General features: G+C 26.3%; 2 protein-coding genes across 2 annotated transcripts; one reads left to right on the plus strand and one right to left on the minus strand.

Moving 5' to 3' along the window:
- Positions 1 to 51: 51 nt before the first annotated feature.
- Positions 52 to 8,892, minus strand: LOC114124281 (dnaJ homolog subfamily C member 22). Its single transcript, XM_027987473.2, has 5 exons — positions 8,281 to 8,892; positions 3,130 to 3,277; positions 2,313 to 2,550; positions 1,851 to 2,118; positions 52 to 1,464 (listed from the first exon to the last, which is right to left on the minus strand). The coding sequence occupies exons 1-5, from the start codon at positions 8,605 to 8,607 to the stop codon at positions 1,252 to 1,254; spliced, it is 1,194 nt and encodes a 397-aa protein (XP_027843274.1). The 5' UTR covers positions 8,608 to 8,892; the 3' UTR covers positions 52 to 1,251.
- Positions 8,893 to 13,656: 4,764 nt separating this feature from the next.
- On the plus strand, positions 13,657 to 19,089 carry LOC126555888 (uncharacterized). The gene is made up of 7 exons (XM_050210866.1): positions 13,657 to 13,770; positions 15,808 to 16,183; positions 16,256 to 16,603; positions 16,867 to 16,954; positions 17,570 to 17,651; positions 18,394 to 18,601; positions 18,699 to 19,089. The coding sequence occupies exons 1-7, from the start codon at positions 13,730 to 13,732 to the stop codon at positions 18,990 to 18,992; spliced, it is 1,437 nt and encodes a 478-aa protein (XP_050066823.1). The 5' UTR covers positions 13,657 to 13,729; the 3' UTR covers positions 18,993 to 19,089.
- Positions 19,090 to 19,353: the final 264 nt, after the last annotated feature.

Below are 19,353 nucleotides of genomic sequence, written 5' to 3' on the forward strand. Positions count from 1 at the left end.
TTATAAAATTGTCTATGTAAGATTGTTTAAAAATTTTAATAGAAAACAATGTAGACAGAATTTTTTTGTTTATTTGTCACTTGTTATAAAAAATGTGTTTAGTTGTTAAATGGTGGATGAAATATAATTGTACAAAATTAACCAAGTGAAATGAAAATGAATGTTATATTCTCAAATATTAAGGTGCTCTTAAAGATATTGTTTATTTATGTTTAAAATTTAATATGTATATTATTACCTAATGCTAAATATTTTTTCATTGCTGTTATTAAAATTATAGTAATTACACAAATGAGTCAATAAACCATATCATGTAATATTTTTTTTCCATTGTTCTTAATATATTATATATCATGAAGTTTATGAATCGTCTAACTAATAGTCTGATTACAAAAAAAAAAAAAAAAAAAAATAGATTAGCATTACAATTTTGATAATGGCACCGTATTGTAAAGTTAATTGTTAATTATTATAATTACTATGATCTATATTTTAACAAAACATATACATTGTTTCCTAACACTTCTAAAATGTAATTATATAAAGTTAGGTATGTATATAAATACCTATACAATTTTTTACAGAACAAAATATTTGATTCTACAAAAAGTTAGAAAATATTATTTTGGAAGTACAGTATATGGTTTAAAGCATAGTGGCATTAAACAATAACACTAAGCTATAAGATAAATTAAAATTATTTAATTTTAAACAAACAATAAAACTATAAAGTTTGGTATATAAGTTAAATACATATTAAAAACAAACTAAACGTTATTATTATATATAGGAACTTCGAGACTCACTGAAAACTCGAAAACATTACACTTATGGTTCTTACAAAATATATAAACATAATATTGGTGTTTAATTCGGTTTACATACAAATGCATATATTTATACTTAATGAGCGCTTATAGAATATAATTCTAGTGTTTTATTGGACAATATTATAGTATGATAAATGATAATGAATATTTCTAAAATTAAAACACTATAAATCTAATGAAGGTATTCTTTAATAAAGTATAATGTTAAGTTAATATATAAAGAATTTATACTTAGAATTTTCGTTTTAAAATTATCCGTCACATAAATAGATATTTAATGTCTTGATCAATAGCATTTGTGAAAAATACTATTTTTAAATAATGTTGTAGTAAACGTTAATTTGTTTTTTATCACAGTATATGAATAAATAATTATGATTTTATGATAGATACATCATAAAAAAAATAATAATATTGCAACTTAAAGTTCTTCATTAAATTGTTTATTTCTTCTTCGCCTTTTAGCTCTACTATTTGATAATAGTTCACATGCTTGCTGTACTTCGAAGAATCGGTTTTGCACATCTTTCTTAGTTATATCATCTTTTGCTTTATCTGGATGGTATTTTACTGCTAATGTTCTACATTGATTTTTTATTTCAGTTTGTGTAGCTCCTGATCTTAATTCCAACACCTTAAATATAAAATAATAGGAATGGTTTATTATAATTTGTATAAATATATTTGTACATAATTTTAACTTTAAAGCAAGCAGCTTATCAATAGAATACAGATTTTTAAAATAATAATTTTGCATCATTTGCTTGAAACTTGTATGACTTATTAAGATAACTGACAAAAATCTAAAAATATATAAAGTAAAAAATATACAAATGCATAAAAATCTATACTCATAAATTATTAAATTGTAAAATTATGTAAAAATTTTAATTTTATAAATTCATTCAATTTTAGTTTACATAAATTTTGTTTTAATTTGTTTTTCATATTAATATTATTTACCTATAGTTTATTATGCATTTTTAGTTTTTGAAGTAATATCAAATTTTGTTATCTCACCTTAAAAGCATTTTGTTCACCCGAAGGATCAGATAATGTAACTATTTGCCGCCATGTTTCCATCCACCCGTGTTCTTGTGCAAATTGCCATACATCAATAAATGATTGTTTTACGTCTAACCACCAGGGTGAACTGAAAAAATGACCTAACGCCTCATGAAATGGTACTTCATCTCCTTCTTCATCAGTTACTTTGGCATTGAAATACAAATAACTACTCCATAAAGCCATGTATAATAAACAGCACATACTGATTACAATAATTCTCCTGCAAATTGAATTACATAAGTAAACATTGAATAAAAAAAGGGATTCACATAATTTTAAAAACAAATAAGCAAATATGTTATTTTAAAAAAATATTAAATACACCAGTATGATTTAGGTACACCTTATTTAATTTTAATTTTTTTTTTTCATTATTCTTATAATCTATAAGTATTATTTTTTATAAATACTTACTTTAAAGTACCTGGAGTCTTTTGGTTTTTTGGTCTCCACCGTTTTTCCAAGTGATCAAATGACCATGCTGCCGATAATATCATTATGGCAAATGATGTAGATTCATCAATATCATAGCCCCATTTATCAAAAATAAATGATTTCAATGGATTACCAACCATAGGTACCAAATATGCACATATTAAAGGCCATTTAAGAGATCCTGTTTCATGACCAATATTTCCCACAGCCCATACTCCTAAAATTCGTTAATAACAATAAGTTAGTACTTAGTAGATATTAAATTAATTTTAAGTAATAATTTAAAAACTAAAATGCAGAGTCTATTGGGAAATTTTCTTGATTTGTGGATTAATAAAAAAAACTACATTTTAATATAATATGTTAATATGTACTCTTATGAGTTACAACATGAAACGACTAATGATTTGAAGTGGTAAGCTCATTATATTTTTGTTTTTATTGATGTAGGAAATACCTTCTATCTAGATTATTGATTTTTTTACTAAGTAATTATTAACTATACATTTTATTTAATTCATAAACAATAGATGTAAGGCAAAATACAATACTTATTTAATCTCACCAAAGTTAAATATTATTGAAATAAATTTCAATATTACAAGATTTAAGAGTACTACAACAATAATACCTAATATAGAGTCTTTGCTGTATAGTTTTAAATGTACTAATGTATTAATTAAATATTATAATTTATAATGCATGTACTAATGTTTAATGTATATAATTTAAAGAAAAAATAATTTTTAAAGTAGTTTCCATAATAGCATTACTATTTACAATATTAATTACTCACCTAAAGCTGCTGCTAGAGGAGTAAATATATGTAACCATTGCCAGCTAAGTCCTCCAACATTATCTTCAGGTATTGCTAAGGATACAACGGTACTAAAAAGATAAGCCACTACTACCATTCCAGTGAATCGAACCGTAGAAAACGGTGGCTGAAATATAATTAAAAATGTCAGTCATTAGTTTAAACTCATAATAATAAATTTAAATTAACCAAGTACCTACCTACATACTTAAAACTAAATAATAATTCAATTAGATTATTATTGAAACTAGATACTAATAATTATATTCTTATAAGTTTGAATTAATTATTATTTATTTATGCAGTTGATCTCTAAGTTAGTAATAAATAATAATATATGATTAAGAGGTTTTTACCTAACATTCTAACGTGTCATACAATCGAAAATAAAATATAATATTATAATATTTATACTCAGAGATGGTCTGGCCAACCGGAATACCGGTAGGTTTCCAGTGGCCTGACATATTGAAATTTATCATTGGCCTGACGACTGTATTACATTATTTCTTAAAATAATTAGGTAGTTTTTAATTTCTTTAAACTAAAAAATATATATTAATGTTTTATATATTATCTCGGCCTGAATTTTTATCTTAGGTATAGATAATACATTAACCTATATACTAGTAATTAGTATATTATGTACTAGTATATATTATTATATAGGTAGTAAATATTCAAGCATGTTGTAGATTTGTTAGGATATTATAATTATTACCCTTAGTTAGTCGTAAATAATTCTTAATTATCGTTTTATTGAATAAATATTTTACCCAAATTATAATATAATCTGTAAATTACTAAGAATAGTGATGAATTCTTAGTTCAAAATCTATCTCAAGTCATAATCAATCCAACCAAGCATACGATTTAATTTTTAGATTCTAATGAAAACAATATTGTGATTATAATAAATATATTATTAAACATTTTTCCAACGATTTTAGAATCATCATTTAGGAAATAGAAAAAAAATAATAATAAATATTAAATAATATTATGTTTGTTATTTTTTTTTAAATAAAAAAAAAATTGGTACCTCACTTCCGTTGATAAGCCCCATTAAGTCAAGGGCCACGTGGGTAGCCCTCCCTTTACATACTGTATAGCTAGGACCAGTCGACTGTTCGCCCACAATCCGTCCTACGGATCGCGGGTACGTTCCCGTCGGAACGTGGTCCCATTCATCTCCGTGAAGTACGAACGAATGGGGCGGAATCGATCAGCGGTTAAGCCGGTTGCACTTTCTGCAGAAGGTCCGGGGACTTTCCTCAGGTCGAATTGTGGACAATCGATAACCGCTTGGTTATCGCGCCAAGAGTGTAGACCCGATGGTAAGGTAATGGAGGTGAGGTGAAGAGGTTGGGTTTGTTCGTACTTATATACTATTCGATCTTGTCTCAACCGTAACAAGTGAGAGCGGAGCACTTTGGAGAGAACAAAATTACATACCGCTATCTAGCGACAATATTAAACATCACTAGTTTATTGGACTTATGCGAGATATCGCTAACGTATTGATATATTATTCGTTAATGTTATTATTTTTTTAATGTCCCACCACCGCCGAATCGGGTACCGTTGTTCTTGTATAATGTTATACAAAATGAACAACTTGAGAAATATTATTTCAAAACTGGTTTACAAAAAAAAAAAAAAACCGTTAATAAATTAATGGTTTAATGTACGTTTACGGTGATCTGTAATGAACTGTATTTTCGATAAACCTTAATAAAGTGTTAACAATAAATAATTATCACTGTATCGCGTGTATTCCGAAATAATATTTTCATTTTTAATATCATATAATTCATAAACATAGTACCTACATGTATCATTAGAATTATCAGTCTATAACACTATAATCAAAATGTAGCGACACAACCAAAAATTGAATATAATATTTAACTTAGTGGTGACATAATGTGTATCGTGTTTATAGTAGATACACAACCAATTTTACAAACGCATTTAACATCGTTAAACCAATCAGAAAAATGTATTTTACGCTGCGCGATGAGTTAAGTACCCTTCTTAACAGCAATGTATAATATATAGTTTTTAAGAAATAAAGGTGATTAACCTGCATGTGTTTTTGTAGTAGGTAGGTATTCTCAAGGTTAAATTCCGAACATGTCTGATGTTCAAGTGCCGGACTCTAGCTGCAGAAGGGGACGGTTAACAAATATAATTTTTCGAATATAATTTTTATTAGCGAAAAGAATATTATATATTTTTATAAAAGTTGGTGAACTAGATAATAATTCAAGACTAGAGTCTATTTTCTCTAACAAAGCGAAATTTAGGTATCGTTATATGTGTATTTAGTGATACCCTTTTGCCTTTATAGTTGTTTACAAAGCAGTAAAAAAGATGGTTAACAGCAAGGTATATATTAGGACATTAGGTAGGATATTTTAGAATGCTAATATAATTTATAAAACTATGACACGTAATAAAGTGTATAGTGAATTTTATTTTACCAAATAATAAATAAAATTAAAAAACATATATAGCTATATAATAGATAATCATTTGCGTAGGTTTTATACAAGTTAAATATTATTTATATTTTATTTACCCTATTAGGTACCTATTATCAGTGGCGTATTTACAATAATTTCATGAGGGGTTTCAAATTTTAAAAACCCCATTTAGGTAAAACAAATTACAATTAAGAGACTCCACACCAAAATAACCCAATTAACCTGTCTTAGATAGTTATATAGACAATTTATGTCTATCTACATCGTTAAATTATTAGAAACCCCGTAATAAAATATTTATTTAACATAGGTAAAGTAACTTTTTTTTTGTTCTGGAAGGGGGTTTGAACCCGAAAACCCCCCGTAAATACGCCACAGCCTACTATTATAATTTATAACGTATAAGTTAAAAAAAGTAATCGTTTGAATTGTTATAAACACTATAAATTCTGTTTTTACTTTTTACCATAGACCTCATACTAGTACAAGGTCTATAGTTTTCACATCATATAGTTTGATATGAGTATTTTCAGTCTTTCACATAATTATTTTGCTTATCATTACATTATTTGTATTTTATGTATTAAATATTTAGATGTAGAAGATACCTACTACCTACATATTATGTAGGAGAGTATTAGAAATACGTTATATTAATATATTATAATTATACTAAGTCATCGATATACATAATATACATAAATATATACATATATTATAATGTATATGATAAGAAATTATAATAAAATATTGTTGAATCTTAACTTTTCAGAAAATAAAGATAGAAATTATAGAACTAAACAACATAACATAGACGGCAATAGCTAATAATGGAAAGTTAGAATTGTAAATAGAATAAACTTAAATTCATTTTAAAAACAGGTAGCTTATTTATTATATTATGTTATCTTATTTGTGTTCAGGTAAGTTTGTTGAATATAATAAGATTGATAAATGATAATTGCAGGATGTATAGAATTCATATTCGAATTACCGGACCGTAAAAAATAATAACTTTAACCACGTCATATAAAACAACCACGCATTTAAGTAAATAATGTATATAAACGACCACGACCATATGTGTTATACGTGTCTTAGTTGCATGATTGTCGATCGTTTTTGGTTATTCTGACCCAATAAGACGATAAAGGTATTTGTATTATGTACCTTGTAGACCTATATATAAAAAACATCAATTTGTATCATATGAGCCGCTTTAAATGTTTGTAATTTTTTATCTGAATTCTTAGAATAATATCGAAAAAATAATAACGATAAAAACAACATATTTAAGTTTCAATATAACTAACAAACGAGGTAAAATGTAAATAATGTTACCGGTTGTAAATTAATCGCTTCGGCGAGTACCTACACATTATAGATGTCGGTGAAATACGGATCGTGTTCTATTTCTATCGTCTGACACTTTTTTCAAACCAACCGAGACGTTTCCGGCTGCTTCCGTGTCACATCGTACACGCAATGTATAAGCATTAAGCAGTTATTTATAAGTATGCCAACGTATACGTTAAGAAAAACATATAGCCATATAGCCACAGCCCACATAGGTATCTACTAATCCCGTACATAAATGATAATTATTTATAATTAATTGTATTAATTTTTCTAATGACGGGATGATTCAATGATATCATTGCGACACAATATTTAAATACACGTTGTATACGTATACTTGTATATTATGCTTGGTCCATAATTTACTGAAAATTTAAAACATTCATGTTGTATGTGGGTGGCCCACATCACGTGAAAAAAGGCTAACATAATATTATGTATGCCTGTTAATCGGGGTGTATTTAGGATTATTAAGCCCTCTTATTAGTCTAAGGACTCGCGTATAATTATTAATAACATTATTACAAGTTCTTTGGGCTTGGTGTTAAGTGTGGCGATTGCCTCTAGGCATACAGCCCTTATAGTCTGTATATAAATCCGCCCTGCTGCCAATTAGGTACTGACATATTCCAAAAGTGCAAACATAAAAAAATTAGAAATAAGACATATGGATGGAGCCATAGTCCGACATTTGAAGCAAATATAAGCGACGAGTCTCTTGTTGGGATTTGCCATCAACAACGAATGTGTATATACTGTATATATTTATATTTTTTGATATTTTTTCTAATAACTACATTCTCTCTGGGAATTTTTCATTTTAATACCGCGTTTTTATTTATTATAAAATGAATGACGAGTAATGAGTATATTTGCGTATGCGGAGCTTGCAAAGAATCAAAAGACTCGTCTCTAATATTATCTGCTTCAAATTGTTTACATAGGCGAGATGCCGAGATATAGGCTATGACCACATCCATCGTATAGGTATGGTTTAAGTTACATTCCTATTATTATAAGTGTCACTGTTCCATAATAATGATATTTACACGGAAATATTCCACCATTTATAGACTATAATAATGATCTGGTGAGGGGAAGATAACATCAAAATATAATATTATGTTGTAAAATTATTTTTTACGTTCTTATATGAAATATAAAATATGTATAAACTGCTCTCTAAACAATTCGCGATCCACGCAATCCACAGAGAAATACTATAATAATATACACGCCGAGAAAAATGTTAAAAACTTAAAAATCCTAAACGAGCACTCACCTTTTCGTGCACGCGAACCATGTAGTCGACTTTTTTCATGTATTTCTCGTCCTTGTTGGCGTCGGCCACGTACTCGCCGATGTAGAACAGATCCCTGAGCCAACCAAATCCGAAATATCCGCCGAACGTGCACCACCAAAGCACGCCCTGCAGGTCTCTGCCCAAGTAGAAATGGTGCAGACCGCACACGCCGCCGATCAGCCACAACAGATACGTAAGCGTTTTACTCTTATTGTTACTGTTATTGGTCTTACTGGTGCCGTGACTCCGATTGTTGCCGCCGACGCCGGAGACACCTTTGCTCATAATTCCCGGTAGTCCGAACATACGTGCGTATTTACGACGAAATATTTATTGAAATTAAAAATATATTTGACATTAATAACGTATGTCGCAATGAGATGAGTGTACCTACGGCATACACTGCGACACGAATACGAGTGAAATGTCAGTGCCGGGCACGATACGCTAACGCGTTACCGATTCGTAATCGTTACTGTCGTGTGTACAAAAATAATAATAATAATAACACAGTACTGCGATCGCCGAGCCCCCCCAGTACACGTATGCGCTAGGCGTTCTAGGCGTCTGGTGGTGCCGAACAAGTGGCACGGGTAACGGGATTCCCGGATGTAGGCCACACAGTTCAACCAGCTCTCCGGCGAACGAATAGCGTTCACGACGATGACGTCACAGACAGCGCAGGCGCTCGCGAAGCGTTCAATGCCGAACTGGTTGTCGTGGGCCGTCGCGGAGATCGCAGTACGCCAGTATGCCTACTTACCAAAAAAAAAAAAAGTAGTCCCTATAGTCTATTCTACCTACTACCTGTTGTACATTTACTACTATTCAAAATAAGTACATATTATACAATCACAGAATATAATAATAATATACGATTGTAATATTGTATACTTATGTATATGTATCAACTTATTGTGCCTAACCACTTACGTAGGGTACCTATCGTCATGTTTGTACTTATACGAGTTAACGACCTGCAGTGACCACTATTTAGGAAATCTCCAATATTAATAACTGTATAATATGATAATATACGAATTACGATAAAATATTAAACATAGTTGTTTTATAATTAAAATCCAACTATAATTTTTAGAATAATTCGAGAATCTCGATGATTCTATAGTACCTACGTGTTTGAACGATAGTGCAATAGTATGCGATTCAGATGTATTTTGATTTATTATATTCCTAATTTGATAATATGTCATTTATATATGTAAGAAAAATGCGATATAGGAAAACCTTCTATTTCCAATTATTCAGAGAGAAATTAATGTAGTCGAAGCATTAGTAATTAATAATTAATGATCCTATGTATATATATATATATATTATTTAAACATTAAAATATGTGTACGTTTCGCAATATAATGAATAATAAAATAATTAACGACCGTTAAATAGTCTTAAGCTAATGCCTTAACTCAGTGAGTTTGTACAAGCAATAGTTTAACTACAAAGTATATAACCACCTAATCACTAGATTATTAATAGATGTATTTTGTAGAGTACCTAGATTAGAGGTATAACTTAATAAAAAAGTTTTCAATTATTTATAATGTATATCCTACTATCCTAGTAAGTCATCCAACTTCCACTCTTAATGCATATTTCATTTGCATCAAAAGTATTCTTACACGAATACTTTCAAAAATCTGATAACACAGTGTTCAGCATCATTTTTACTATCACACTAAATTAATTTTCTATAAACATAATTATATAAACACATTATAATGTACAGAAACATTAGTTATTAAGCATTAAACACTTTACAGAGAATTGATAATCATCAGTCCCTAATTTAATACTTGTGTTAGGTTAACAAGAATTTACATAGGAATACATTTTGAAAAAAAATAAAATGCTAATTATTTTGTGTTACGTAATATTATTATATAGATACAGGAACAGGATAAGTACTTATTTAAATGTATATGCAGTATTATATTATATATTTATTTACAACCAACATTATTATATAATTAACAAGAAATAGGTATTTGATGAGGTACAATGTTATACAAACATTTTAAACCTTTTTAAATATTTTCAAATAATTACAAATTAACACAATATAATCTCATAAGTAAAACGTGTATAATGATTTCTTTTATGGAATATTACATCAATAATATTTTTAATTTTTACACATTTATAAATAGTACCCCCTTTCCACCATAAACGAATTCTGCGTTGATACATTATTAGAACATAACTGAAAACAATATTTTTGTTACCTACCTTTTACGTTATTAGAATACAATGGTTTTACGGTACCATCATCAGCATTCAGCATGACCATATAATACATATACCGTATAAACCTATATAATTTAAATAATCTAATGACGCAACGTATCAAATATATTTTTTAAGATACCGTTAAATTCTTAACGCATAACTGTTTAAAAACAAATATTTTAATACAACGAAATGAAAAAAAGATCAATAAATGGTAAAATAAGATTTTTATATGGCGAAAATATATTTATTTTTACAATTTAAATGTAACATCATAAAGAATAATTATATATTGTAGTATTGTACTATTATAGGTACGCAGTATTATATATTTCACAATAAATTATGTACCTAATACCAGTAATACCTTATACCTATCTAATATCTATATAAGTATATAAATACCTATATCATTTACGATAAACGGAATTCTGTTCCATTCTACTTGGCATAGCTATAATCATGACAAAATAGATTCTATTTTGTCATGACTGTAACCTGCTGCACGGTCGTATTCAAGGTGGATATGTAAAGGCAAGAGACTAGAGGTGTAAACACTTCGATAATAAATTGATTGAAAAATGTACACCACTTGTGATTTCCACCGGGAGCGCTGCCTACCCGATGAAGGCTCAAAATGTTCATATTCCTATATGAAAATATGATGCACGATGCTTGCAAAGCGCCATACAAATTTGATTTATGAATTAAATTTAAATAATGAGTAACTTAGATGGATTTTAATTAACATAAATCTATCTTCAATAATACAATTATTGTTATAATTACCTGCATTTTTTGAGGGAAATAGTGTTTTGTGGAGCAGATATAGACATGCTGCCTACTTGTGTTATAATTAAAAATTACTATTTATTGTAACCATTTTCGTATTAAATATAAATTAAAGTAATGGCTAATTTATTATTTCCTTGATTTGCTACCTATCCTTAGTCTCTTTGTCATGATATGTTTATTTTTGTAAAAATATATTGTACTTATATAATAACTAAAAATAAATAGAATAATAAATTCTATGAATGGCATAATATTGAAAATACTAAGTATTACTAAACTATATATTTTAAACACTAAGTATTACTATATATATATTTAAAATATTATTACTCAATAGAAATATCTATTAAATTGATGTGTGTAATAACAGTATTCACATCTTTTTATACAAGTGTACTCTTACTGAAGTTATTCATTTAAGTAAAATATAAATTATATCATGATATTATGTATTATTATATAGGTATATATTTTATTATGAATTATATTATGGCACGAAGTTCATAGCCTTTGTAAATCCTAAATAATATACTAAAACTTGTCACTAGTAGCACTAGCCACTAGGTGGTAAATAGTAAACACCAAACAGTAAATGGTAATTGTATAACAAGTATGTTATACACATTATTCATATGAAATATTTTTATTATTATTCTTTTTGACTATTCAAACGTTTTTTTTTTTTATAACCTTCCAAGTTATACAATGGAACAAAAAAGGAAAAACACTTTTGCTTCTTATTTTGTCAAAAAAAAAAAATTCATGTTATAAAATTATTATTGATGATCATACCAAGGTGAGAATGACTAAATTATACTCAATAATTTTTTTCTAATAGCTTTAATGTGATTATTACTTATTAGATTAATAATTATTAATTAAATTCAATAATTAGGATAGGTTAAATGAGTTAAGTATGTTGGCGGCCCATAAAGACATAAAGTTAATCTTGAAGATGTATTAGATAATATTTCTAAAAGACCAAGGAAATTTCATATTGGATCTAGTTTTGTAAAATTATTCAAGCTACCTAAATACCATATAATACTTAAATTTCATATTGTATAATATTTATAAAATATATAATTTTATATTAAATTGTATTTTTTAATCAACTATAGTTAAAATTTTTTTTGTTCTGGTGGAGTGGGGTATAGGTTACTGTATGAGGTGTACAGATTTTGCTAAAACTTATAATCCCCCCCAAACCAAATTCCTAATTACGTCACTGCAGCTACCAGCACACCATTTCCACCGACGACGCATTGTGGTTTGCCTAATTCACATAAGTCGAACTAATAAGTCGAATTACTAAGTAGATTCTACATATTAATAAATGTTATTAAAAACTAATTTTAATTGTTATACATGTAATAATATAATACATATTTGGCTATTTAATATTTGTATTTACATACTTAATATTTTAAATTTACAGTCATGCTGAACGAAGATATAATAAGCAAATTGAATAATGTAAAGCAACTAACAAGTCATTAAATTTCAATTCATCAGAAAATTATTAAAATTTAATTATGATTATTATTAATATTTGTTTAATACGCTACAATGTTTAAAATATAATAGCTACTAAGCTATTTTATACTTTTTATATACTATGTAATACATTTAATTATCCATGAAAGGGGTGCTTGAGTACCGTTTTAGATGGGTATATGATAGTCGCCACTGAAATCAAAAAAATCAAATACCATGTATATTGTATATATAATTTAAATGAATTATTGAATTAAAACAAAATAATAAAATTAATTTCCTCGAAAAATGGTAAAATAAATATTTTAGTGTTTTCGTAATAAGCTTTTAGTTTAAACTTGATTATTTTGAAAGGAAAAAAAAATTGTATTTATTTCTAACAACACATTATTTATAAAATTGTCATGATATATTATATTTATTGTATTATTTATACGCAATAAAAAATAAATCTAGATTTATGCTAACCTTTTTTTAATCCCAGACCCCAGTATTAATAATTTCTATCAGGAAATCTTGTTTTTAATTTTCAGAGGATACATATTTGTACAGCAGAGCGGTACCCACTTACTCGCTTTTTTTTTGTTTTATCGATATAACTCATTTATTTATCCTTATAATTGTATTTAATTTTACTTAAATATTATGTGTACCGTAGACCGTAGTCATTTTCTCCGATTTACTGTAATTTTTATTTTGTTTTCAATAGTTTTGAATTTTATAGTTGATACTATAAAATATTATATTATGCTGGCTGAAAAGAATTATATATTATATTGGCATGACATTTGTGTTGAAACTAAAATAGTTAAAAACAACTAAAATGCAATACATTATTACTTATATTTATATATTTGGTGAGATTACAAAATATTTTAACTAAATCATGGATCACCAGAATATTAAAATGGAGAACATTTTGCATGAGTAAGAATACATTAGATAATCTTCGCCCAATTTCAATAAAAACTTATTTTTTTTTTAATTTTTACTTAAAATTAGAGTAATTTCAACTGATTTATGTAAATATGAATTTAAGTCTATAAAATATTGATCTTATTTTTTATGGTTATGGGTACATATTTGTACTATACAAAAATATAATATTGTAACCATTGTGTCTTTTACTACCCGAAATCATAAACATAATGTTATTTTCTATTTAAGCGTAATATAGGTATATAGATAATTCAGATTTTGGTTATAATATCTCAGTGTTTATTTTATAGATTTACATCATAATAATATGTAAAAAGTCGGCATGTGGGTACCGCTCTGCTGTACATTAGGGGGTGGGGTGGACCTCGGACTAGGGTAGGTTAAATTTGAATGCAATGATAAGTATCATTGTATTCGAAAAACGATTCTGAACGGAGATGATTTGTCAGTCTAGAATATTTAATGTTAGATATAAATATAAACAAGTTTATGCATTTTGAACTACAAAATAATTTGCAAATATTTATGATTTTGACGAGTTTTTGTCAAAATTTGAACTTCAAATGCTAATAAAAAAAAAATGTGCCTATGTATTCTTATAATTTTTTTATCGCTATAAGAATAACTTATGAGGAACTTTGTATTAATTTTTCAAATATTTTGACTCCGCCAAAAAAATTTTATCGACACTTCAAAAAATAATTCTTAGAAGAATTGAAAATTTCATTTGTCTATAAATAGCTCAAAAAAAGTCAAAATATTTTGAAAATCAAATCACGTAAAGAAAATGACAATCTAAATAACTGGTAAAATTTTTAAGTATTTACGACTTATACTATTTGAATAACAACAAATATCAAAAACCGTTTGAGGCTAAACTGTTATTTAACGCGGTTTTGTAAAAATTTAAATTTCAAACACTCATAAATTTTTTTTGTCTGAATCCGGTAGAGTTTTTTTTACAGATATTTGAAGAAAAATTTATGGAGAAACTTGTATCATATTTTCAAAACTTAGTTATAAAAGAAAAAAATTTTACGATTTTCCAACCACAAAATTACTTGCAAATTTTCGCAATTTTGACATATTTCGTATAAATAAAAAAAAATTGTGACTAACGATTTCGGATTTTTTTTTGTCACTTTAAGAACAACTTATAAGAAACCTTGTATTAAATTTTCAAGATTTTCTGGTCAGCCAAAAATTTTTTATCGTTATTTAAAAAAAAAAATACTTAGAAAAATTGAAAATTTCAATTGTCTATAAATAGTTCAAAAAAAGTCAAAATTCTTTGAAAATTTAACTGTGTATGGAGAACGCTAATATAAACATTTAGTGAAAATTTCAAGTATTTACATTGATTAGTTTTTGAGTTATAGCAAAATAAAAAATTCGATTTTGACGAAAACTGGTTTTGCGCAAAAAATCCCGTTTTTCCCGATTCATTTAAAAAATATAACCTAACCAACAAGATTCAATTTCCTTTTCAAAGAGGGGCTGAAATCAAAAATCGAAGCATTTTTACTGCTTCAAATGTTGTCGACAAACACAAAAAAAAAAAACACACATCATTGTAAAATCAATACATTCATCACTCCGTTCAGAATCTAAAATAATATTATAATAATATACATTTTTTTCAGTCGATAATAACATTTTTTAATTTTTACAAATATCTTTTTCATAAATTTAAATACCATGAATTAAAATTTAATTTCGGCACAATCAATTTTAATTATCAATAATTGTATTGACATTTTAATAAAACTAACATTACTTACATTTTTTTTTTAATTTAATTCGTATTATTTTTTGCAAATAATGTATATTAAATTTTTAGATATGCACATCTTTTGTTAAATATGATTACAGTCTACCGAATTAAAATAATTAAATACTAAGAAATAATTTGAATTTATAAATAATAAATAATTAATAGTAGGTACATTTTATATAGTAAAACGACATTAACTTTAAAAATAACTTCAACTAAAGAATCTTCGATTGTCTTAATAATGGTTATAGTTGCAAACATGAGGTTAATGATGACCTTGAGGATGGTGAAATTTTGGATGAAGAATATGATACAGAAGTGGGTGAATCAACTGAACGAAATTCAGAACTTAAAGCATCTAAAGAAAATTGTCTTGAAGAAATTGCAAAACAAAAAATTGTTGAAGCTGTTAATGAGGAAGAAATTTTATGTGTTGGAAGAGGAATCAATAATCCTCACTTGTCCAATTTTCACGACAACGAAAATAAGGTCAATGAAGACCTTGAAGATGGAGAAATTTTGGATGAAGAATATGATACTGATCTTAGCCAACTGGCTGAATCATCAAAAAAAAATTGTCTAGGAGAAGGTGCAAAACAAAAAAAATTTGAACATTCGTGGGACATGGTAAGCAATAAATTAAACTATAATTTATTGTATTATAATAATATAATTTCTTTTTTGTTTACGTTATACTAGGATCAGAGACATCAACAGTCGTCTCATCGACAAATAATACATGCTCCTTTACATAACAATTTTTCAGGATTTAACAACAACAGATCCAGAAATAGAATTTCTCTAAATAAAAAGGTTATAACAAAAAGAGATCTTAGCTATCAAAGAGATGATGATAGAGGACGTAAGAGACTTAAAGTTGATCAGAACGATGACGATAACAAAAAAACAAACGAGGAGGAAAGGTGTACATTCGTGCATAGAGAATTAACTTGTAAATATCACACTGGTATGAAATGCCATTCAGGTATAGATTGTCGGTTTAGCCATAGCAAATTTGATGAAAAAGAAAAAAGAAAAATATTGAAGGTAATATATAGTAAACAATAACTAATTTAATATAATATATGCATAACCTTATGAATTACACAATAAAAATTATTTATTTACATGTTAATATATCTTTTAGCCTTTTGGAAAATTATGTTTTAGTACACCACAGTACGAAAATGAAAATTTTATGGAATTTTTGTTTTCTTACATTTTTTATAGACTTATATTATATTTAATTTTTAATAATTGTTCATGTTTTATTCTATATAAACAAGTATACAAATAATATTCTATTTCAGAACAATTTAGAAGAGAAACCACTCTTGTCCGTGCAGACCTATGATCAACCTTTTTTTGATGATCTAAGCGATGAAGATGAATTTCATGGCAAGTTAAAATATAATACAACTTATCATTACTTAATAAACTTCGAGATGCTCAAAATTATTATTGTTAACAAATGTGTATAAAAACTATGGGACACCAAAAAAAAAAAAAAAATTATTATTCATATTTTCTTTTATAACAAACATAATATATAAGTATAATGCATAACTTACCACATTACAGATTAATATTAATGATGAAATAATAATCATGTTAATAATTATGATGATTTTTAATGTTCTTTAAAAGCCAATTTTTTCAGTTCAGTCAAATAACTTATTGTGGTGTTTAATCTAATGCTTAATTTTTATAACAAATTATCAATATGATTTCTTAATTTTAAATTGTATTAAATTAATTTCAAAAATAATATTATTATAACTTTTTTCTAATTCATCAAACTTATAAAAATTTTAAAATGATTGAATATATGTACTAAATGTTTTCTTGGGATGGAGGGGATACAAAAGACTGAGGGCTGTGGGATCACGCTGTTATACATAGTATTTAATATTTATTTGTTAATTAAAAATGTATACTTTTATAATTTAAAATAGCAGCATCGATAATATAGTATGGTTTTATAATTAAATTACATTTTTAAATTTATTTTAGGTCTTGTTATTGATGAAGAAAATTTTCAAAATGATGTAAAAGATCAGTTGTTACCAGAAAAGCAAAAAGAACCTTTAAACAAGTAAATTATATATAATGTTTAAGTATTATTTTTATAAATTATATAAAATGTTACACACATTTTTTAATTCTCAATATAACAATATGATTACAGAATTAAAATAATGAAATACTAAGATATAATTTGAATTTATAATTAATAAATAATTAATAGTACTTTTTATCTAGTAAAACAACATTAACTTTAAAAATATTAGCTCAAAGCTAAAGCTATTAATTAATGTTTTTTTTATTTACCTATCTATACATTATAATTATTATTACCTATATTCAAATAGCCATCAATTAAGATTATTAATTATTAGTAATTAGTATTACCTAGTTAGTTTTTTGGTGGACAGATTATTAACTCTTAGAAAATATTGAAATGTCAAATGCAATTCCAAAGGAAATAATTAACTTATTACTTATAATTAATCTTAATCTTAAACCTATTTAAAAGTATAATTCTATAGATTATAGAAACATATTTATAAAATAATAATTAATTAATTAACATTAATTAAATAAAAGCTAGAATTTTTTCTTGTGTTTAGATAGATTAATATTATTTATTTATAATTGTGTATTTAGGTACCTAATATAATATGTTTTGGCTCAATATGTTCCTTATCCTGTTTTTTTTTAATTGTTAGATTACATTTAATATTATTTATATAAATGTTTTAAATAGAAAACTAATAAATACTACTGTCTACTAGTAATAATTTTATAGTTAAGATAGATATTTTCAATTGTTTTAGTAATGGTAATGGTTGCAAAAGTGAAGTAGATGATGACCTTAAAGATGGAGAGGTGTTTAATGAAAAAGATAACACTAATAAGACTAAATCGTCTGAACATAATACAAAAACTAAAGAATTTAAAGAACATTGTCTTATAAAAGAAAAAAAATATTTTATGTTACCGTGCGAAGTGTCTGTACGCGACTACTCTGACATTCCTCTTACGGTAAACAAAATTAACATTATTTCAAATTTATGTGAAATAAAAAACATATTGTAAAAAAAAAATTATTAAATTATTTTTTCATGCGTATTTTATGTAGATGGGAGTTGATGATCCACGTCTTAGAAATAATATATTAGCGGCAAAAGATCCTAGGCCTATTCAAAATGCCACTATTCAAGGTCCACTTCTGCAAACACCTAACCTACCTCAACCGTCCCCTGTGGATATTGATATGAGACAAATGCTCCCACCTACTATGACGTATTCACAAACGATGGCGATATTAAATGATTCACGTAGGAAACCACATGTTCCTAGAGATCCTAGGTTGCAAAGACGACGTTTCGACGTGGACCAAAGATTAAATAATTTACAATTATTTTTAAATTGATACCTACTTATTTAATCATAAACCAAACTTTATTTTTCTTAAATTACTTAAATTATACTTGAACTAATTGTTAAAAAAAAATTTAATTTGATGTATTTATGTTGTATAATGCTTTTAATTTTGTTATCTATTTTTGAAATATTTGCTTCATTATACCTACACAATACGATACTTTGTTATACGCTATAATTTAAAATATTAACACGTTATATTATTTATGATTGTATACAAATACATTTTTATTTATTTATAACTGTTGTAATATGTGAATTTATTAGGTATTTAATATTGTTATGTTTAATAAAAAAAACACTATATTTAGCAGTGGCACGACAAAGTCAAAGTGGGTAATTAAATGGGT

This window comes from Aphis gossypii, chromosome 1 (assembly GCF_020184175.1).
Source record: "Aphis gossypii isolate Hap1 chromosome 1, ASM2018417v2, whole genome shotgun sequence".
Classification (NCBI taxonomy): Eukaryota; Metazoa; Arthropoda; class Insecta; order Hemiptera; family Aphididae; genus Aphis; species Aphis gossypii.